General features: G+C 38.5%; 1 protein-coding gene and 1 long non-coding RNA gene across 7 annotated transcripts in view; one reads left to right on the top strand and one right to left on the bottom strand.

The window, feature by feature from the left end:
• LOC130679843 (centrosomal protein of 162 kDa-like) overlaps nucleotides 1-23843 on the bottom strand; it is a 109107-nt gene that overhangs the window by 22720 nt on the left and 62544 nt on the right. For 5 of the 6 annotated variants that reach the window (XR_008992804.1, XM_057489361.1, XM_057489362.1 and 2 more), the window contains 8 exons: nucleotides 23661-23773; nucleotides 21727-21832; nucleotides 19188-19314; nucleotides 17768-17931; nucleotides 16936-17040; nucleotides 14002-14214; nucleotides 10437-11089; nucleotides 7434-7575 (listed from right to left, as the gene is read on the bottom strand). Coding sequence is in view for 5 of the 6 variants with exons in the window: in XM_057489361.1 (XP_057345344.1) it covers nucleotides 7434-7575; nucleotides 10437-11089; nucleotides 14002-14214; nucleotides 16936-17040; nucleotides 17768-17931; nucleotides 19188-19314; nucleotides 21727-21832; nucleotides 23661-23773 (1623 nt within the window). In the remaining variant the exon portion in view is untranslated. Of the gene's footprint in view, nucleotides 1-5396; nucleotides 5496-7433; nucleotides 7576-10436; nucleotides 11090-14001; nucleotides 14215-16935; nucleotides 17041-17767; nucleotides 17932-19187; nucleotides 19315-21726; nucleotides 21833-23660; nucleotides 23774-23843 lie in introns of all 6 variants that reach the window. The other variant, XM_057489365.1, reaches the window with a different exon arrangement.
• Nucleotides 13432-23843, top strand: part of LOC130679846 (uncharacterized) — a 34711-nt gene continuing 24299 nt past the window's right edge. Inside the window, exons 1-3 of the long non-coding RNA XR_008992806.1 lie at nucleotides 13432-13567; nucleotides 16948-17046; nucleotides 21424-21505. This is a non-coding gene — a long non-coding RNA (uncharacterized LOC130679846). The remainder of the gene's footprint in view (nucleotides 13568-16947; nucleotides 17047-21423; nucleotides 21506-23843) is intronic.

Raw genomic sequence — 23843 nt, 5'->3', positions numbered from 1 at the left:
GTGAAAAAAAGAAACATGCAGATGTGAATTGGGATGGTTTGCAGAAGGGCCAGGGAGAGGCCTTACAGAACATGCTGTGGTGATGGGTGCCGGGTGTAAAAATCTTATATGCTAAAACAATGATTATTAAAAATTGTAACAAAACAAAACAAAACAAAAGGATTATTGAACTAAGGAAGTTGTCAGAAGCATTGTCATACACATACTGGTCAAATATCAACTTTTCTGTCAACTTTACAAAGATTAAAAAATGATTCTGAGTTTGTCATAAGAACACTTCCAGCTATTACTATCTCGTGATCCATAGGAAACCCACTCCTGGGACACCAGAAGGGAAGTTCTAGTCCAGTGAGAGCAGTCGGATGGATATGAATTCTCATCGGGTGAGCTACTGTGGAGAGATGGGGATGCGGGAGGGACACAGAACCTAGAGTGGAGGCCTGTTCACTGGACGCAGCTATGTTTAAACTGATGCTTAAATGCAAGTAGTACTAAGTCATGACATTATCATGTGCTTGGCACTATGCTAAGTACTTTATACATGTTGTCTCAGTTACTTTTATTTATCAAACCTTACATTTATTGTCTGATTCCCCAAGTAAAGTGTAAGCTCCATGAGAACAGGAATTTGTCTACTTTGTTCTCAGTATTCCCACCACCTGTACCTATGCATGGCAGAGAGTGTTTAACAATTATTCATGAATTAATTAATTAATTCACCTTTCACTGATTATTCATTTGTAAATCACATAAATTTAGAAACTTGGTTCTAGACAAAGACAAAATGTCCCTTCATTTGTACTCATTTAAAGGTAACTCTTAAAGAGTATAAAGTTGAATATTTTTAAGAAAATCCTTGTAGTTCAGTGAATTTATTAGTTTCTGGAGGTCAATGGGCACATAGGCAAAAAATGCATGATGATCAAGAATGCTTCCTGCTACTTGATACTACCAAAAAACTATGTGGTACCAAATGGCAACAGCCTGAATGTCCAACGGGAAGGCACTGGTAAACTGTAATTAGGAGCCTGGGAGCTAGAATCAGAGGCCCTAGATTCTAATGTTGGCACTTCTACATATTGCTTGGTAAGCCTCAGACAAGTTTTGTCATTTTTCATAGTATCAATGTCTTCATTTATAAAAGGAGAATAACAACAATACTTCTGGGTTATGGTGAGAAACTCAGAGCACTTCACACAGTGCCTAGTACATACTAAACAAATGCTTATTATTACTATTTGATTATTATACAAATGTATAGCAAAAGTGGTAATAAAGACATATTAGATATAAAGATGGGATGGGTGTTGTCACGATGGTGACATAGGTTATTCCTGCTCCCCTTCACAAGAACAGCTAACAGCTATTCATGGACAAGACACCACTACCAAGAGAATCCTGGAACACGAGGCTGGGGCTGAAGCACTCCTGCACCAGCCCGACCACGACAGGCCATATTAGAAAAGTAGGAGCAGCAGCTGCATGCTGCCCACACCGCCCCTCCGCCAGGCTGGTGCACACCTCACCGACGGAGATCTCCCGAGCCTGTGGCTCCTCCAGGTGGAAAGGAGAGCCCAGGATGGAGATCCAGCTCCGCAGCATGTGTGTTACTTCCTGGAAGCCCCAACTCTGGTCTTGCCCCATGGAGATTATGGGGAACTCCGTGAGGACTGACTACTGGGAATCTGACTGTGATGGAGAAGTAGGGAGGGGCTGGTGAGAACCCTGGCACTGGGGTCATGGCAGACTGAGTTCCATGGCAGACCTGCATCACCCGGACAGCGATCCCAACTGGCAGTTTTGCTCACGTGTAGAACCAAGTCAGTGGTGCTGTCTGACAAGGTAGTGGGGTGAGGGTGTAGGTCTCCTGATCTGGGTCCTTGAATGAAGAGATTTGCCAGCCCTGGCGCCTGGTCTGTACCCTCCCAGGCATGTGAGCTAAGTCATGGTCTGGACCACTTCTAAGTGACGGTCGCAGCCCCACCCGACCAGGAAGTTGATGGAGCATCTGGAAAGCTGGGTAGCCCAGCGACATTAGAGCAGAGTGTGGAAGTCAGAGCTGACAGTCTGCAGAGCAAAGCCAGTGACCTGTCTGCCCAGGGTACTTAGGCTGCTTGGCTGGGACAGGACCACAGACAAAGAACCTCACTGGTATTGGAGCTGGGTCTCCCACCGCCTGAACCAGGAAGGAGACTGACTGAAGGCCCTGCCTACTGCTGCGTACAGCTCTCAGCCTGCGGGACCGCGGGGTCCAACCAGAACACACGGGAAGCTGTGCAAACCTGCAACAGCCCTGCTTACAAAGGCACCTGAAGAGAGCACAGACTCTCACTCACTCTGTCTGGCCAGAGAATTCACGGCACAGGTCTTGCCTGGTTTGGGTCTCCAAACACCGAGCTGAGCAGGCCTTGATGGGGCCCATAACCCCACCTACTGCTGAATATAACCTCAGTCATGAGAGGCTAGTGAGCCTGACCAGAGAACTCAGGCAACCAGCGTTTTCTACCAGTGGACAAAATCCAACCAAGAATTTCACACTAGGCCATCCTCCTCCTGCCTCACTTTGGCAGGGAACCGAGGCAGAAATCTCACCCAGCTGTGCTCAGCCGGCACCCCACTCACCCAGCCTGAGAGCTGGGGCAGTGGCCTCACCCAAAAACAGGCCCCCAGGGCACGCTCCTCCTGCCCAGGAATGTTACTAGCAGACACACCCAGAAGCCCAAACTGAGCCGACTGGGAAGAACTGTCTCTGCCAAGTCAGACCTGTAACGTATTAAAGAGAAGACTGGTTTCTCAAATATGCAGATAACAAAAAAGGAATCAAGGACCATGAAAATCTGGAAACCGCCACCAAGGTAAGTAATAAAGCTCCAGGAATTGACCATAAAGAAATGGACATCTATGAACTATCAAAGAACTCTTAAAGAAATTTAGAAAAGAACAAGAATATACAGACAACTAAACAAAGTTAGGAAAACAATACATGAACAAAATGAGAAGTTTTACAAAGAAATCAAAACCATCAAAAACTCCAAAACAAGTAGAAATCCTAGAGCTGAAAATACAATGACTGTCCTAAAGAATCCAAGAGAGCCTGGACAGCAGACTCGACTACGTAGAAGACAAGAGCCCACAATCCAGAATACAGGCAATTTAAAATTGTCAGAGGAGCAAAAAGGAAAATAAAAATGGATGAAGAAAGCCTATGGGGCTGAATGGACACAATTAAAAGAAAACGATATCCATGTTATGGTAATTCCAGAGGAAGAGAAAGAGTCAGAAAGTATACCTAAAGCAATAATGGCTGAAATGTCCCAAATCTGGGGAGAGAAGTGGATATCCAGATCTGTGAAGCCCAACTGACCCCAAAGAGGTTGAACCTGAACAGGGCTACACTGAGACACACCATCATTGTCAGAAGTCAAAGACAAAGAATTTTGAAAGCAGCAAGAGGAAAAAAATTACATACAAGGAAACTACCATAAGACTGTGGATTTCTTAAATGAAACATTTCAGGATAGAGAATGAGGTGATAGATTCAAAATATTGAAAGAAACTGTGAACCAAGAATTCTATACATAGGAAAGTTGTTCCTCAGAACTATAGATTCTGAACAGACAAAAGCTGTAAGAGCTCATCACCACTATACCTGCCTTACAAAGAGGGGATTCTTTGAGGGGAAATAAAAGAATGATAACTAATGCTGCAAAAACTTAAGAAGGTAGCGTGAAACTCATTGGTAATGGTATATATGGAGTAAGTTAGATTTTATAACTCTAATTTAAGAGTTAAACAACTGTGGTAATAATAACTATGGTTACAATAATCTGCTATTAAATGGTAAAAAAGATATAAACTGTAACATCAATGACCTAAACTGGGAGAGGGAGAAGTACAAATGTAAAGTTTAGGAATTCTATTGAAGTTAACTTGTTACCAGCTTAAAAGAGGGTGTTATAATTTAAGATTATGTTACATATATTTTATGTAAGCCTCATGGTAACCACATGGGAAAAACCTTAGTATTTACACAGATGACTATAAAGAAGTAAAAGCATACTGATACCAAAATCAAAACACACCAAAAAATGGAAGGATATGAAACAAGAAATAATGGATTTATAAAATAGCTAGAAAATAATGAACAAAATAGCAACGGAAAATTGTTACCTATCAGTAATTACTTTAAATATAAAAGGATTAAATTCTCCTGTAAAAAAAACAAACCCAAAATGGAGGATAGATTAAAAAAAAAAAAACACAAAAGCAAGATCCAATGATAGACTAAGAGTGAAGGGATGGAAAAAGATATTCAAACAAATGGTATATAAAAGAAAGCCGGTGTAGCCATACTTATTAGATAAAACAGACTTTAAAGTAAAAATGGTAAAAAGAGACAAAGGAGGTCATTATATAATGGTAAAGGGGTAAATCTTTCAAGAAGATACACCAATCATATCCATTATTTATGCACCCAACTTTGGAGCACCCACCTATATAAAGCAAAAACTATCAATGCTAGAAAGAAAAATAAACAGCAGTACAATAATAGTTATGAACTTTAATACCTCTCTCTTAACAATGGATAATCCACCCAGAGACAGAATAAGGAAACAGTGGATTTAAACATCATCATAAGCCAAATGAACATAACAGACATAGAATATTCAATTTAGCAACAGCAGAAGACACATTCTTTTCAATCACACATAACATTTTTGAGAACAGAAAATATGTTAGGCCGGCCACAAAACAAGTTTTAGCAAATTCAAGAAGACTGAAATCATATCAGGTATCTTCTCTGATCATAATGGTATGAAACAAGAAATCAGTGAGGGAAACTCACAAATATATTATTTCATAATACAATTAGTTGGATGGTTTGCTTGTGCTAATTTAATAAATCCCTTAGTAATAAAAAATGGTGTATATGCTTCAAAGAATAGAAAGCACAGTTTATCTGTTTTTTTGGACTTTCTAGAAACAAAAGGATCTTAGAGTCATAAAAATGGTGTATCTCCAGGGAGATCTATTTCCTGTGGTGATACTGTCCTGGGTAATCCAGCATCACTGCCATGATTGCTTTTCCTATTTCTTTACCAAATTAAATAGTGTAGTACTTAATGTAGAAATGGCCTTAACCATTCAATTCGCCACTGCTCAGAAAATCTCAACAACAAATACAAATATATAAGTTAATCAGTTAAATATTTGAGCTTCATCTGGAGAAAGCATTCTTTCCATAAAGAAGTTACAAATATGTTCTTGACAGGTGACAGGTATTTTCAGGTTATATCTATTTCTACATTTAAGTTAAGCATTTATACATAAAGATGAATATGATTGAAACAGTTAAGAAATGTTTATGTTGGCCCAATATTTTGGTTATTTCTTACCTCTTTCTGTAGAATTTCTTCTCGAACTTGAGAAACTACAAGAGACTCCTGTTTACCCTGCAGCTCATTAACCTGATTTTGGAAATGCTTTATAAGTACCTAGGAAATTATGTTAGAAGTACAATGTAAATAAGTTTTTCCTTGAATATTATTTGAGAAACAAAGAAAGCCAACTTTTTTTGTACTAAAGTATTAAAAGGATCTTAATATTTTAAAATGACCAAATTCAATGTCAGAAATAAACTGCCACAGGAATAAAGTTTGTTGAATTAATTAAACTCATAGAATAAATTTATTTTGTTTTTTTCAATATTTAATATAAAGCATCATACATATCACAAATTAATGAATATGAATCTATTTGGTTTCTTTAGTAATCTTCTGAAGTTCCAAAAAAAATACCTTTTAAAATAAACCTCCATAAAGTCCAAGCATTTTGAAAAGTGACCAATTATCTTTGTAACACTGGGAATAAGTAGGATAATGTTTCTATTAAAGGGCAATTGACTGAATAAAGACAACATGAGCCTAATAATATCTGTGAAATAACTGTCACTTGTATTTTTAGACAAACCAAAATTCATAAATACTTCCATCAAGAAACTGAAAAAACTTAGGGAACATTTTTATTTCTTATCTCTAATGCTTTTTTAAAAAATTACTATTTTTATGATCAGACTGTGCTGACTTTCATTTAACATACAATTTACCATGTTACACTTAAAACTCTGGGAAAATAATCCTCAGGGCCCTCCAGCACAATGCCACTACTCCTCCTGCCTCTCCCAGACTGCTCCTCAGTCTGCAGTCGTTTGGTACAATGTTTACGCTGCCCACTACCATCCCACTCCTACGTGGGAAGAACTAGACAAGTTATTTGCAAAGCTGTATAATGGTTACTTTTGTAAAGCACTTTATATCTTTTTCACTGAAATATTCAATTCGTTTTTCTGAGCTACTTGAAATTCAATTACAAACCTCATTACATTTCACCCTAAATACTCCAAATATTTCAACATGCGTCCTTATAAGGGCATTTTCTCATAAAACCACAATAACATTTTTATACCTAAGAAAATTTATAATAATTTCAAAATATCTAATATCCAGTTCATATTTAAACTTTCCCAATTAAGGGATTTGTTTTTAATCAAGACTATTAAATAATTATTGATGAGAGAGGTGGTGGTGTGATAATTATTCTTGAAGATTTTCCCCCTCAGCTTGTGTTTTACAATTAAAACCTACAGAAAAGAAGAAGAGTACAGTGAATATTCATATATTCTTCAACTTGATTTACAAACTGCTACCTTCTTGCCATATGTGCTTTTTCCTTTTTCTTTTCTGGGCACATGATTTGAAAATAAGTTGGGGATATAAATTCTACTTTAATGCTGTGTTTTCACCTTGCTAACAAGCACAGAAGATGGGCCAAACAGTAGCTATTCATAGATATTCCAAGTAGATATATACACTAACCAAGAAGGAAAATACATTTATTTAAGGAACTGTGGATAAGCTGTCAGCTACCCTGTCATAATTCTTAGAAGACTATGCTTCGTAATACTAGAACTGTGGCTACAACTGTGTCTATCCCTCTGTTCATTATTTTGTCCCCAGTGCCTGACTGTAGGCCCCGAATCAATATTTGTTTAATGAATGAAAAGTAATGGGGCAGGAAGAAAGACCAGGATAATTACTTGTCAGCTGGGGCTTGGGAAGGAGGGAAACAGTTCAACATTCAAGTTCAGGTACCAAGGTCTTGACCATCCATTACAACTAACTTAGGAGAAGACCTATTTGAGAAATGTAGGGACAAAACTGTAAAATCAGATATTTAAAGGGTATGACTTTAAAGTTCAATAGTCAAGCATATGGTAATGGCATCTTGTCCTATTAACAAAAGCCAATCATTTCACATTTCTATTACCAACCTCAAAAAGTAAAGTAAAAAATATTTCCCAATTAAATAATGTTCAGTTAACAGTCCTGAAAACAATCATGTTAAAGCCAAAGAAAGCTTGTTAAAGTCATTACCTGTTGAGTTGCTAGTTTGCGATTTAATTCGGCTACTTTGGAAGAAGAATTTTCTACTGCATTTTGGCAAAGGAGTTTCTCTATTTCCCTCTGATGAGAGGCTTTGAGAGATGTGATGTGTGCTGCAGCATCTTCCTTGATCCTGTAGAGCAAATTAAAGAAAACCACATGTAAAAGCAGCTCTTCAATTCAGAGTTAGCACAAAAATAGTGTAAGAAGCCTGAAACTTAAACAAGCAAAGGGAGAGCATGCCCCAGTATTGTCCTGTGTGAGGAGCTTTATACATTATTACCTCTGAGTTCTTAGAACCATTCCATGGGCTTGCTGTTATTTGCTGAATTTTATAAGGACAAACTTGAGTTTATGAATGAGTGATGTACCTGGGGTCTAGATCACTAAACTGCAGAGTTGGGGTTCAAACCCAGCAGAGTTGGACCTCAGAATCTGGGCCTTCCATTTGACTCGTCTGGGGCTGAACTTTTGGAAGGAATTAAAGGTTCTAAATGTCTGTGTGGATTTAAAGCAAAGGGCTTGACATTTTACCTTTTAAGATAAACTCAGATTTTTTGTGTAGACTTTTATTTGGGTAATCTCAGTTCCCTACAGAATCTCCAATGCTTTGTCTCTAGGTAACATGCATCAGTTTCTGGCCTATGCATGTGACTCCAGGGCTAGCTCCTGCGTCACAACAATACAGTGATTTTTATGGCGATTATCAGGGCCCAGGGTAATCGGCACCTAATTCATTTGGACCATTAAGTGTGAGAAACCATTGGTTTTTCTCTGTGGCAAAATCTATGCACTCAGAGGCAGTTAGTAAATGGTGAAGTTCTGACTAAAGACTGGATACATTTCTTACAGAAAAACATTTTCTCTCTTATTGGGAAAATTATTTAAAAATGATGGTTTGGACTCAAAGCAGGTACTTAGTAAGTCATTGTTGATATATATTAATATGGAAATTCCCAAACTATAAACAAATTTACCAATCGCTTACTTGACTATGTGAATTATTTCTTCATGGAAATAGTGAGATTAGGGTCCTAGGAAAAGCATAAATAGCTAAAACACCCATGATGTAACTGATCTAAAGTGAAAAAACAGCCTAAAATCCGGGACTAGGAAAGATTATTCCTCACTTCTCAGGCCGAGTTATCTGAGAATCAGACTGACAATACTAAAAAAATTACCAATTATGTTTAGGACAATTTATAGGAAAAATCTTTATTTTAAATTATTTCTAGGAAAAAATGTGATTTCTTCCAAATAGCTCCACTGCTACTATTGCATTCAATACTAAAGAAACAAGGTTTCAGTTTGGAGGCAGTATAGTTGCCACGATGATTCAGTCACGTGTGGCTGCCAATCAATCAATAAGCATTTGTTGGGCGCTCCGGATGCTCATTCTGCTCCTACACCAGGTTGCAGAGTAAGTGTGATCTTACATCAGTTCCCGGGCGCTACAAGGCCGTGTGCGGGCACTGCTTTCTCGGTACACATCACAGGTCACCCAGGAGTCGGAGGTGGGAGCAGGACACTTCCTGCGAAGCTCAGGGAAGTATTTGGTGGAAAAGTTAGGGCTTGAAACATGCAAGAGGCAGCGAGTATAGTGAGCCCCACAGTGGAGTATTAGACCAGTGATGGGACTCGTGACACTAGGCAGAGAAATCAAGTCTTAATTCTTCAGGAAGCTGGGAGTCAGTGGAGAACAGAGTAACTCAGACACAGGAGTGCTTAAAGAATATTAACGGTTTTTAAGCAAGACGAATGGGGGAGACAGCAACCAAAACCAGGGCGGTCAGGGTGGGGCACCGGCTGGCATACTAGGGAGGCCGCTGCACTGTAGTTCGGAGGAAAGCAAGACGGGACCTATTTCTAAAGTACCCCGTAAACTGAACCCAAGAAATGAAGTAAAGCTGGGCCCAGCAACTGAAAAAATATGGTTATAAACAGAGATGAGGAAGTTGGGAGGAGGACCTAGTTCACAGGTAGAAAAGATAATATTTGAGATACAAGAGGAAGAATCCAAACGAAAAAAATATATACACATATGTATGAACCCAGGGAAGAGAACAAGCCTTGCAAAGTAAATCTAACGTCATGGCTCATAAAAGCCATATGAGTGATGAGTTTAGCAATGGAGAAAAATAAACAAAGTCTAAAACTGAAACCGTGGCAGAAAGTCGGATTTTCAAGGAGGGTGAATGAGAGTCAGGAGTCAGTTAAAGGGAAGAGAAAAGGAATTTCGGTCAGAGCTGCTGAGTCATGGAGGATAAGGGGGGAAACCATTTCAGGAAAGGCGGTGTGTTCAACAACGTCAAGGAAAACTACGCTGACCGGGAAAGGTCGTTCCTGAGAGACCGGGTTTCCAGAGGGGTGACGATGAGAGCCGTATTTAAGAATAAGTGAGGCAGAAATAAAAGAAGCTGCTGGCGGCAAAGTGGTGCTGAAAAAGGAACAGCACTTGGTTTGATCAAGTGCAAAGGTCTGAGCATGTGGGGCGGCTCAGAGGAGAGGCAGTGGATAGTCTGAGACTCTGAGGGAGCAAGGGATGAGCAGACTCATTCCTCAAGGAATGAATGGGTGTGATCACTAGATTAATTCAATGAGTTATTTGGGAAAAGAGGACCGACCTTTTCCTCTTAGAAAATCACTAATTTTAATAGTGGCTATTTTGTGACAGCATTTTCCTGTGGTAATTATAAATAATGATATTTGTCTGTAAGAGGGCCCAATGGGTCAGCTTATCAATACCATTTGGACACTTGCAGAAAAACAGGACTGGTCAGCCCAAGGGCATGGTTTGGTTTGACGTGGAGAGTCCGCTTCATCGGATTCTGGGCACAGGTAGAGGATCCTACTCTGAAACAGATCCACGCTTAGCAATGTGATTTGGTAATAAATTCAGTTCAGGGTCAAACAAATTACTGGAAGAAATACATCTTACAATTTTCAAATTTTTATCTTTTCATGTCCCCATGTATTTTTGAATTCACATTTTACCTTTTCATGGAATCTTCAAATTGATTCACTGCTACATCAGATTTCATATGCAGCTCACTCCTCTCTATAGTTAATCTCTGCAGTTCACTTTTCAATCTGCGGTTTTCCTGTAAAACCTCTGAAAGATGGGAATCTGTAAAAGCATCTGGTTGGTAAAGTCTGCCCCCCAGCGCCGCAGAGGAGGAGAGCGCGTCCCCTTTCCCTGCAGGTGGCACGCCTTTCTTCACCCTGTTTGTAGTCGCTTCCTCTCTACCCTGGGAACTCTGACTAGAGAGCATCGTCCTTCTCTCCTTCTGAAGCCTCTCCACGGTTTTTGAAAGGTCTTGTATTTCTCTCCCCTTTGCAGCCAGTTCCTCATTAAGCCTCATCAATTTAGCTTTGGCATGAGCCTGTTCCACCTGGAATTCTATAGACTGGAAATCTTTATCATCTTTATCTTTTTTTTTGAGTCCCAATTCAGCTTTCTGATGTTTAAGAATGCCTATCTCAGCTTCAAGGTTTCTTACAGTGACTTGATGGGCTTCCTTCATGTCGCTGAGTTCCTTCTCTAGTGCTTTAACTCTGGAGAGGTCCCCACGCTGGTTCTGAGGTGCTCCCCTTGATCTGGAGGCAAGTAGCTGCTCTTGCTCCTCTAGTCTCTGTTCATACCGAATCTGAAAGGAAAGAATCCACGTAATGCCAAACCACTACCACACATTTCACTAGTCACTGAAGGCCTGCATTCTCCCATTCATTCATTCATTCAGGCGGTCATCACATTTCCTGACGCCTCCAGTTCCATGTTCCTTGAGTCTGTCACGTATTGAAATCCCAGTCTTAGAAGGGCATACCATTGTATATTCTCAAGGTATTTTATATAATTTCATAAGTAACTTGTTTCATAAACATTACATTAGATATTTTGCTTCATAAACACTACATTAGACATTCTGTATACCCCAGAACTTATTTTAAATCTCACAATCAAACTTATTATTGTGTATCCTTCTCTATGCAAACTATACTCTGATGATGAATAGCCAAAGCAACTGCTGGTATTGAAGTCTTTAAGAAATAGCACAGTTTCAACTTTCTAACATCAACTTAGAAATCTCCCAGGTAGTAAGTCAGCTTGGAATTTATTTACTGGAGCTTTAGTATTGTAAAAGTAATAATCTAATACTTTACTCTGCATAGGGAGGTGCAGTAGTGTTTGTTCATTTACTTAATGAGTATTTATTGAGCTACTGCTGAATGCCAGGCACTGTGCCAGATTCTAGAGGGAAAGAAAGTCAGTTCTTGCCTTACGAGTTCCCGGCCTGATTAAGGAGAGTGACACGGCAGTAACTGCAGAGTCCTGTGACTGGGATGGTGGGCCTCCTGATGCAGGGGGCACGAGGCACCTGAGTTATCTGGATGCCCGAGTGAAGGTGGGCAGACTACACATTTAAGTTCAGCCGTGAGGGATGAGTATAAATTTGGGGATAAGTGGAGGCAGGGACATTTTGGAAGTAGGAAGAGCCGTATAAAGACAAGCAAGTGGTTGGTGTGTACTGGGAATCAGAAATGGAAGAGGAACTGGCAGGAAGTAACCAGGGCAGGAGTGAGATGTGCTCAGGGACTGCAAACAAGAAAAATGAATGGGTAGATTTAGATATATAAAAATGGGGTCATGGGTTGGAATTTATGCCTCTTTTTGGTCAGTGGAATATTAACTGTAATTATTGCAATCATTTCTTGAGTGTCTGCTGTGCTCCAGGTATGACACAAGGGCTTTACATACACTCTGCCACTCAATCCTCCTGATACCCTATGAATTTTTGGATTAACTAGTTAAAGTGTTTGAGCATCTACTCTGTGTCAGGCACTTTGCTGGGTTGCGGAATACAACAGAGAGCAGAAGTGGGGTGGTCATGACTCCCAGAAGCTGGATGGGGAGAGAGGTCACTCATGATCCTCCAGATGGGGTGGATGCAGTGGAGGGGAGGGGTGCGGGATGCAGTGCTTACAGAGGGAATCTGTCTGCCCGCGAGTCCAGGGAAGGCTTCACAGGGGAAGCAATGCTTGTTTTGAGAGCTGGACAGGATGCCCTAACTGTGAGGGCCGAGAGTACCGTCAGAGGGCAGAGAACACAAATTACTGTGGCTGAAAGACACGTGGCAAGGAGGAGAAATAGGTCAATGTGAGTGGGCGGCGGACACATGGCGTGGGGAGGCACTGCGGGGCACAAAGGGGCCTGCCCATATGTGCCTTCACAGGCCATTTATTTATCTTAAGGGGAACAGGAAGCCATTGAGGGGTATAAACAAAGACAGGTGTGTGTGTGTGTGTGTGTGTGCCCGCGTGTGTGTGTGTGTAAGAGATGACAATATGATTTTGCCTTTGGTGTCAAAAGCTGATTAGAGAACGGGGTGAATGAAGTGGGTATGGGTAGACTAGTCGGGAGGTTCCAACAGTAATTGAGCCATCTTTAATTAATGACAGTAGGAGAGTGACACGGTGATGAAAAGGAATAGAGGAACTGAAAGAAACTTAGGAGTAAAAGTGGCACAATTAACAGTAAATCAGAGGCTAAGTTAGGGAAGCTGAAAACTGGGTGGTTAAAGGAGGAGAGCAACTCAGAATTTGGGGAAGTGAGACAAGAAAACGAACCAGGTAAGCGGCTGAAAGATTTGAAGAGGGTGGAGTAAAGGAACCCCCACCTCCGTGGTAAGACCTTAACTAGCAGGCCAAAGAACTTCCAGGTTTTCAACCTTTTCCTGTTCCTGAAACTTAGCATTCTACCGTTGTTGCGTCTCTGAGGACAGAAACCTACGGGGAATGAGGTCCGCATCCTAGAAGCAACGCGGCGTGAAGTCGGTGGCTTTGCTCTGCGTCTCGCCAGCAGCAGAACCTCGGGCAGGAGTTAAACTGCTAACATCTCAGGTCCCTGATCTGCAAGGTGAGTCAGCAGGATCTATTTCTCACAGGTGATCGGAAAGATTACACTGGATGGACCGAAACGCCTGTGAAAGCGTCCGGCATGAATTACTACAGAAACCATGCGCTCAACAAGCTTAGGAAGTAAATTAAGTATCACATCCTGTTTCATATTTGGTCATTGCGGCACCTGTACTTTCTGATACATTCCTGATGAACGCTCAGAAAACTCAGTAAGTAAGACATTGCAGAAGACACTGCCCTGCCTCTTGTTGTATTCTAAAAATTTACTTTCTGTCTCATTCCCTCTCCCTTGTTCAGGTAAATTCAGACAAATGTTTTCAACCACAGTAATTCAAAAAAATATTTATACTGAATATGTATGAGAGATGTTCTACTCTGCCTTTTCATGACTTAATTTCAAATAATTCTAATATCACTGAGAGGGGCTTATGTAAAGATTGTCCTGTGCTTGATTATTCCGTGTTGGAAATAAAAAGTTGCTGACGGAAAACAAAAAGGACGGACCTAGTTTTCCTTTGCATCTGTTAACACTCAAAGGTTTCGTGGGAAAGGACGATCGCAGCTATTTGTTAAAATGAGGTCTAAGAAGCCTCCGGTCCTCTTGGTACCTCTGAGCTCGTCATCATGGCTACTTGGTGCTGACCTTCATTTTCTGAAACTGTTGTTCCATGGTACGAAGGCTTTTCTTTGCTTCTTCATCTTTGCCCTCCAGATCAGCTTCCAGTATTTTTATCCTTTTTTCCATAAATTCTACTGTATTTCTGTCCACTGTATCACCAGCTGCTGATGCAGCCAATATTAAAGCAGGTAAAGAATTGGGATATCTTCTCTTTAGAATTCCTTCCATTTCCTTCACCTATTAAAATATTTTTGTACATTTGTAAGGTTTGATGTATATTAAAATTAAACAGTTTAATGTATAAAACTTACATTATACTATATCAATTGTGTTTAGATTTCAAAGAGATGTTTAATCTATTTTAAAATGATGTCTTTCAATTAGGAAGCAAGGAGGAATAGGTGATATTTAATGAAGTCTTTACAACACTTCTCATTCAGTCTACCATGACACAGCACGGTCTTTCTGTAAGCTAGAACTGCACCAGGGTCCACAGAAATTAGAGCTAGCTATTATAAATGCATATGCATGTATATCTGTTTTTGCTAAAGAAATTATGATTTAAGATATCTTTGGAAAACATATGTGAGTATCAAATGTCATTTCTCCCGGTAAAATGTGTAGGTAGCAGAGTGCCTAGCATATAGTAAGGGCTTGATAATGTTCGCTTTTATTATAATCTGGTCTCAAAAATGACGTTTCCTAGGACAAGATGGGTTGCTGGTGCTGAAAATCCTATTTACAGACTGAACATTGTTCATGTTAGGTATTTAAGGGTCACATCATTTGCAAAACTAAAAGCAAATATTTCCATTCATGAAGATTGCTTGCACATTCATACATGTAATGGAAATTGGGATATAAATACAAATACTTATACAGATACAAATATTGATAATTACATCTGCAAAATTTTCAAAGTTTTGCTTCCTCTGGTATTAAAAAACTAGTAATTAGATGTGAGCATGTAAAGGTATATACACACATACACCATGTATATTGAAAAGAGACTTAGATTTTTTTAAAATCAGTGTTTTAATATACTTATAATTAATGCATTCACTGAAAATTTTAAGACACATTTTCAATCTAATTTTGATATCTTGAAATGTATATTACAGTTTTGGGGAAAATTAGGTTTTATTTGTAGCTTCTTTGATTTGCTTTTTAATATTATTCTTTGGTTACAGATATCCGTGTGGCTGTCATACAAAGTAAAATATTTTAAAATTCTTACTGGAAATTAACCTATGGAATATTATATTAAATAAAAGCATGAATGCATGTAATCTGAAATTTTCATTGTAACATGCATTTCTAATTAGCTTCATTTTTACAAATGCGCTATTTAGAAAAGATATTTTACTGTATAATTATAATCTATTTTATATTTATAATTCATACATATGTGTCTATAATCTATTTATAGTTATATCTATAATCTATTTTAGAATATGGCTCCAAAATGATTCTAGATATTTTGTGATGTACATTTATTATAAAATATATATTAAGATTTAAAATCATAAGGCTAGAAATGTTCATGGTCACCGAATAAGATCTGAAATATATACGCAGCAAACTACATAAAATGGTATTAATGAGAAATATTTTAGAAAGATATAATCTAAGATGATTAAGCAATACATTTTTAATGAAAGTGTTAATAAAAAGTATTTACTTTAATAAAGTATTATATTTCTCATCAATATGGATCACCACTTCAAGTCTTAACTTTGCTTTTGAAACACGCTTTATTTTTTTATTCTAGTACATTCAGCTCTACATTACTTCTCTTGAAGTTATCAGGAGGAGTGGTAGTTTCTTTGGTCTTCTCTCTCACAATTCTATATGGTAAACACTGAAAATTCTTGTTTTTACTCATTTATTTTGACATAGAACTGCTCCCACTTTAAATAAACTGGCTACTCTAAATCTTAAACATTGAAAAAATGCCAAGCAATCCTGGACTACACTTACTTCAGAATATTTCTAGCTCTTCAAACTACCTTTGTCCTGTTTCTTTCCTGGCCACTGAGCCAAACTATCAAATTATACCTTTGATAAAAGAACAGGTCCTGTGAAAGTATCAAAGTTAATATTTTGCTTTTTTTTCTTTCTCATAAAACTGGGATAATATTCAGCCCAGTGATGACCTCATTTTTTGGGTTTGTGATGGAATAATACCTGTATGTTTAAGTGTCATGACTTGACTACAGAATCTTGCTCCCTTATGAATGGGGCTGAACATCCTTATTTTGTTTAATATTTAGTTATGAATAAAAGTGTTACTTTATAGTTTTAAAAGTAGAATGAAAAAGTTATTATTTCACCCTGAAAAACTACATCAATGAAAAAAACTTTACCCTAATTAGTGTACTATGATTTTTGAAGAAGGTCGTCCAGCCACATTGACCATGAAATATTTCTGAGCCTGTACAGTGAACAAGAACTCAAAATTACGGCCAGCTCTTTGGGAGGCTGCCTGCTGTTTCTAGGGTGTCTCACCTTTCCCGAGCACCACTACCACAGTCCCCGCTCATGGGTCTCCCTTGCTGTACTCCTCTCTCACCTGTCTTTCGACAGAAGGAATTCTAACTCCACACCCAGTGTTTCAGATTTCTACTTCCTTCTTCCCAGATGTCTAAAAAGAGCTGGGATGCAAAAATAACTTTCCATCAATAGTTCTACCATCTAATGAGGCACATTAGTCTAAAATCTCTTTATGTGTAAAGCCACAGATTATATAAAGTGATGCTGTTTACTACTTTTATTAGTTACTTTAAATATTATATATCAAGTTTATTTAAAGTAGGAGCAGTTCTATATATCACAATAAATGAATAAAAACAAGAATTTTCAGGTTAATATATTTTGTAGGAACTCCTGGAGCAAAAGAGAACATAAAAATGCACTATATATGAAATGCCTTAATGAAAATTTACCCTGAATACATACTTGTCTCTCTAGATCCTGAATTTTTTTGGCATCAGCTGCTCTATCTTTCAAGCGTATCTTCTGCTGAAGAGATGGATTTCCAGATTCAGCTTTCAGTTTCTCGACCTGTCAGTAAGTGAAGAACATGTTAAGAAGCATATTTAAAACACAGAGAAAAACAAGCAGGGCAGCATGATGGTAGTTCCCTCACTCATGCATGAATTCCCAGATGTGGCACTGCATGGAGACAAAGCGGGCAAACAAGCCAAGTCCCTGCTTTCAGGGCACTTACACTCCAGGGAAAGGAGACGGCTGATCAGCTAACAAAGTAAGTCACTCAGTGAATAAAATAACTTCAGAGAGTGACAAGTGCTATGAAGAAAATAAAACAGAGTGAAGGCATGGGAAGAGAGTCGGGGACGACACTGACGGCTGCATTAGATTAGAGAATGTCAGGAAAGGTCTCTCTGGGGAGAAGTTTGAGATGAGACTTGAACAAGGAGTGAGACAAGGGAAGAACCTAGGCCAGAGGCATCAAGTGGAACAGGCTTGGCATGTTCAGGAACCAGGGGGAGGTCTGGTGCGGCTGGGGGACAGTGACTCCTGGGGCTGAGGTACGATGACTCTGGGCAGGTAGGATCCAGACCACATGGGGCCTGACAGGGCACGGTGAGCAGCTTGGATTTACTCTCAGTCTAATCTAAAATAGGCTACACACCTAAAAGCAACCAAATGCCAAACCAGCAATTTGAGTGAACAGAGTTTAGATATTGATTCAAGAACACTTACAAGGCTAAGAACTAATTATTGAAGGTAATGGGTCACCTACAGAAATACATTCTGAAATGACTACCTCAAGTTTGAGCTTCTCAATTTCTTCATTTGCTTCTTTAAGTCGAACTGCATCTCTATCCAGTAGTTCCTGATTTTCAGCAAACCACTGTAATCTTTTTTGCAGAAGACTGATTTCTTCTTTATGTGTTTCTTCTAAAATTTTTATTTCATATAATTTTTCACCTATAAGATAAACTTAATAACTTGACTGCAATTTTTCAAAGTATGGAAATAAACTATATTAAAATATTTTACCTGAAAACCAATGCTTACCTAATAAAAAAGCATTATGAAAAAATATGAGGTAAAAAACAACTGATGTGTGCAAGGTGGTGTCTAGTTTAATCTACTATTAGTAAAGAGAGTTGAAGATTGTGTTCATAGTCCAAATCCTCAAACCTGCAGCAAAGTTGGCTATGTAGAAATTTTTGATAAATCAACTGTTTTCCCACTCACTTTCATTATAAAAGTAAAGTCATTTCCATGAAAAAATAAATGTTAGACTTGAGAGATAATAAGAATGAAGAATTCCTATAATTATATTAAGAAGTAACAATTGCAAACATTAAAGAATGCCTATTATGAATGATTTTATCTAGTACAAAAAACTTACATGATGGATACTATTATTATTATTATTCTGTTTTACTAATGAGAAAAGTAAATGTGGTTTTCTTACAAACAGGTAAGTGGACTTTATTGTACGTATCTTACACTGCAGATTATACCAACACAGAGGAAAGATCCTTACTTGAGCAGGTAAGGGCTCCTCCGATCCACCTTCCTAGTCCTGTGCTCTCCCATCTGAAGCTCCAGTCCACAGGTACGCTCAGTAACGTGCTCATGACACACCCTGGGCAGCCCCTGCCACTCCACTTCTGAATTTTCCCATCTGTCAGGACCTGGCTCAAATGACAGCCTTCCCTTTCTGAAACTCTTACACAGCACCCTATCTCATATTTATTTGCAATTTTAAAAATATTAAACTTTTCTGCATTCTTATCTTTGATTTCCCTGGTGGGGAATACCATATTTATACTTGTGTTTTCTACAAAATTTAGTGCTATTTGTTCATTTGGCAAATAGGTGGGAGCCTATGTTTCAGACCCAGGGATAAAAAGACAGACTATGCCCTCGTCTTTTTAGGTCTAGGTCACCATCTAGGTGGGATGACAGACATGTGAACAATGTCTGTCATCCCACATAAAATGCCATAAATTCAAAATAATCTTTGATTTTCTTTAATCCTGCAATTACTCCTGCTAAAACCTATTAAATGTACATACCTATTACAACTAATTTTTTAAAAATGTCTCTAAAATTAGAATATACTTCAAGGAACAGCATTTTGATTACACTATCCAATTGCTGTTACTTAAATTCAAGAATAAAGAACAGCCATGAATATGAAGGTAAGCTGCTCCAGCCCAGGGTCTTACCTGTGGCGTAAGCAATCTGATCCTTGGCCTGGTCTCTCTCTTTCTTCATTTTTTCCAAGTCTACTTCAAGAGCTTGTTTGTCCTGTTTCAATCTTTTGATGTCTTCTACTAAACTTATTTTTTCTTTCTTGATATTCATAGAATTACAAAAGCAAATTATTTCCAACCATAAAAAACTGTGGTATAAATTTCTCTTTCTCATAAAAACTGGTGCTAATTATTTTTCCTAAATTTTAGCTCTGATTTTATCACTTCTCACAATTACCAGTAGCTCCCTAGAGCCTACGAGTCAGTTTTAATGATCTAACCCAACGCAGCCTGAAGACCTTCCGATCTGCTCCTCCACCTCCCCTGGATCACTGTGCTGACCTCCTAACCGGTCTGCCTCCTCCGCCTGCAGCACATACAGTCTGCTCTCCTCACAACGGCCACAGAAATTGTGTTAAAGAATCAGTTAAGACCACTCCTCTGTCTGAGGCTCTCGGGTGGCTCCCATCCTCCCAGGGCAAATCCAGAGTCCTCACCACGACTTTCAGCGTCATGTACCCCAGCCTTGCCCACGCCTCTGACCTCAGCTACTACAGATCTTACCCCTCCATTCCATTTCAGCCAGAGACTGCTGAGCTCTTTGAACGGACCCAGCACACTCCTGCCCCAAGGTGTCTGCGCTGTGTCCTCTGCCCCCAGATATGTAGGTGGCTCAGTTTCTAACTTCATCAGGATTTCTGCTCAAATGAAGCCTCAGGAAGTTCTTTCTAACACAGCAAACCCACTCCTGTTGCTTTATTTTCTTTTTGCAATGCTTATCACCACCTTTTATGTATTTACTTAAAATTTACTTGAAAAAAGACATCATGTATTTACTTGAATGCAGTACTTTATTTTGGTAATCCTTTTATCATAAATGCATAAAAAATGCTTGGCATATCAAAACACTGTTGCATGAATTCTCAATATGCTCTATGTTCCATGCTCTTAGCCCCTCTTCCTCTACTTGATAAAAATCATACTTACCCTTCAAAGCTTAGTTCAAATGAGTCTATTCCTGCTATCCCCTCCACTGCATCACCATAAACTTCATTATACCTCTAGTCTAGCATTTATCTCTTTCTGTCTCCTATGACATTGACTTGTGTACAAGCCTCTTCTCTTTATTAGGCAGAAAGCTCTACGGGGACCAAGACTGATTTGTTGCTACATTAGTTCCCCCATCTGTGGTGTTGCCTTCTGAGGTTTCAGTTATGCATGCTGGCTCATGATGGCTTGTTTCTCTGTATAATTTTTAACTGGAGGTAATTATCAGTGGGTTTTCTACCTGTAGGAATACTGTGTGAGTTGGGTTAAAGGTGTATATTCCAAGAGCTGTATATTCCAACAGCACACTTCTAAAAGGTCACTAAAAACAGTCTTTGAATAAAACTAATGCTATGGTTGGAACCTTATCATGTTTTTTTCAGCTTTCATAAAATATGGCACTCTTTTAACTTGTTAATTTTTTAGGCCTACTGATAAGGGGAGGAAAGTGCAATCACTCACTCTTTAATCATTCTATACATGCATGCATACATGCATCAAAAGGAAGTTCCCTAAAGGATTCATATTTGAAGCTGTACTTTATTTACTACAAAAACCTGTTAAACATCAGTTATCAAACTATGGTATGTTTAGATTTCTATGTAATCTTATTTTATATAATAAATTTCTTCTTAAAGGTGGCATGTAATTGGAATTTTTCTAATTTATACAATCATTCAAATAGACTGGAAGGGCCTTTTAGTTCAGTGGTATGGTTCTTAATGGGAAGGAGTGGGGAGAATTAACTGCCCTCCCACAGGGGATGTTTTGAAATGTGGCAGTAGTTTTGATGGTTAAAATGACTGGTGGGTGCTATAAGCACATAGTTCCTGCGACAGGGCTTTAAAAGTTATGCAGTATATGGAATTGTTCTGCTTCAAATAGAATTAACCTGACCAAAATTTCAGAACTTCTTCCATTGATAAATGTGCTCTTGAAAATTCTAGAACCGTATGTTTTATAACACAAATCAATAAAAATAGAGAAAAAAGTTATGCAGTAGCTATGGCATTTCACATCTATGTTAGGAAAATGTGATATAAATAGTTGTAGATACAGTCTCTGCCCTTTAGAAGTACACAGTCCACTTAAGGAGACAGGTAAAAAGCTAACAAAACTTTCTATGGTGAATAACTATCTCCAAATTATTTTCCTATTTTAGACATACATTTCTAATGAGGGATTTGTCTGAATAAGGTGTACATGCCCCAAGCGTGGTGATGCCTCCAGTATGACTCCACGCGGTAAGTGCCCAGCAAGAGGTTGGATTACAAAAAGACGCCATCCAAAACCAGTGTGATGTTGTTTTCTCTACAGTAAGGTCACAAGCGAATCTTGGTATTTCTTAATTTTTTAATGGTATGAAATTTAAATATTTACTCATAAAGTAATAAAGTTTTTTACACATATAGGAATTTTTATAATCTTTACTCTCATTGATATTTAAAATCCCTATGCAACTTACCTGTGCCACCCGTAGTTCTGTTAAGAGATCTGTAAAATTCTGGTTTCCAGAAGGTTCTGAAGTCTCAGCTACTTGAGATAGGAAACGACTTTGGTGCATCTGCTCCCTGATTTATTTTGAAAAGAAAAAGATTTTATTTTTCTTTTTACAAGGAACTCCATTTGACACAAAATATTCAATTCTTAAAGATTAAAGGCTGTAGTGGATATTGAAACTATGTGAGACACTAAGGAAAGAAGTTTATTTAATCTAAAGTTTAAAATACTAAAAGAAGTTATTTTAAGGGAAATTTTTAAGTTTAATATGAAAGAATAGATCCCTGAAGTTGTTTTCAAAAATATTTTCTCCCAATTCTTATAGAAAAAAAAAATCAATGTCCCAGAAAAATGGGCCCCATTTTTCCTGTGGTAATGTGTGTTGGTTGTCACATCATCCTAGATTCCTTTCTGAGAAATTACACGTGGAAACTGACAAATAAAACCAAACACACTCTACTATTTGGACATTAGAATTGTATTTGTTTTTCCAGAGATACTATAACAAGGAGTTTAGGACTCCATGTAAGAGCATCTAGCCCTAATGTACTAATGAAACATTTAATTGTGAAAGTTCCACTGAGAGCTTCAGTTTTGGATTTTGGAATAGATCTTTTTTAAAAGCTAGATGATATAAGATGACATTTAAAAATACTGAAGCATTGAAAAGAAAGCAGATGTAAATGCTTTCATGCACTGGAACTGGCAGATTATCACAATTGGCCTGGGGTTACACTTACCAGGATTAAGAGGTATTTTTTCCCCTAATTTACACAGAAGCGCCCTTACTTGCCACCCTGTGTACTGTCTAGCTTTGTTTATACAAGGTGTGCCTTTTGCTATTTTGCATAAAGATCAGCTGGAGTTAGCAGCAACCCTGCCTCTTACTCCCTAGATTATCTAACAAACGAATGAAGGAAATATGTGCATAAAAACAAAGTTCATGACATTCATCGCCGAAGAAGTTCCTTCCAATAGCAGTCCTATCTGAATGATTAGATATTTATGAAAATGCAAATCGGCAGTCATTTCCTAAAAGAAGGTAGTGCCCTAACTTGCCCATGTTTGTGGGTCCGGCCTTTTACTTAACATGTTAAAGTCAGACGGAGTAACATCCAAAAGATCTTACAGTCTGAACTACGACACCTAAGTAGCTGGTGCTCCACCGGCCTGCCACGCTGAGCGTTGGTCAACAACTCAGAAGTTCTCTTCCTCTAGAGAAATGCCTTCAGCCCACTGAGAGCCCTGCCCCATGGGCTGGGGAATATCCCCCAGCCCCTTCCTGGGGCATACCTCAGCCGGTGGTATAAAAGGCTAGGGGTATAAAAGGCTGCCCCCCTTGCCTCAAGCAGAGACCAACTCTGTGGGACAGTCTGTTCTCCCAAGCTTCCGGTGAGAGCAGAACGAAACCATTCTCCAGCTGAGACCATATGCTTACTTGCCTTCCCCCCAACCCTGTCTTGCTTCTCTTACTCCCTTTCTCCTGAAAGTTATCCTCTAGGAAATGACCTCCCCAAGGATCCTCGCCTCAGGCTCTACTGCTGTGGTATGGAACCTCTCCTAAGACATTACGTGATATTGTATGATATATACTTTTTATTATTGTTAATCGCATGGTTCCTTAGGAAATGTTAAGCATCTCAGGCTTAATGACTGATCAAGAAGAATACTGTATATTTAATTTCCTAAAACTGATAATCAAACTCGAATATGAATAGGCTGAAAATACCAAGGTATCCACTAGTCATCTAACACTAAAACAAACCCACTGAACATTAAAATATAAAAGTTAAAAAACTATAAATCTTCATTTCTTAGTAAAAATTAATGTATTCTTAATACAATAATAAAATACTTAGAAATAGTCTGTTTGGTTTTAAGAATTTAAAAAGGACTTACTTTAAGGAAGCTAACTCACTGAATAAACCCTGGTTTTCCTTGAACATTCGCTCCTCATTTTTCTTGTTTTGTTCTTGGAGATCTTTCACTTGATTATATAGTCTTTGATTTTCCTTCATAAATAGAAAATCACATATAGTTAAAAGTTGCTAGTACTTATAAAACATAAGTATATATGCTCAC

The sequence above is a fragment of the Manis pentadactyla genome, chromosome 12 (genome assembly GCF_030020395.1).
Source record: "Manis pentadactyla isolate mManPen7 chromosome 12, mManPen7.hap1, whole genome shotgun sequence".
NCBI lineage: Eukaryota > Metazoa > Chordata > Mammalia > Pholidota > Manidae > Manis > Manis pentadactyla.
The sequence above is the reverse complement of the archived record's forward strand: the minus strand, read 5'-3'. Positions and strand labels throughout refer to the sequence as shown.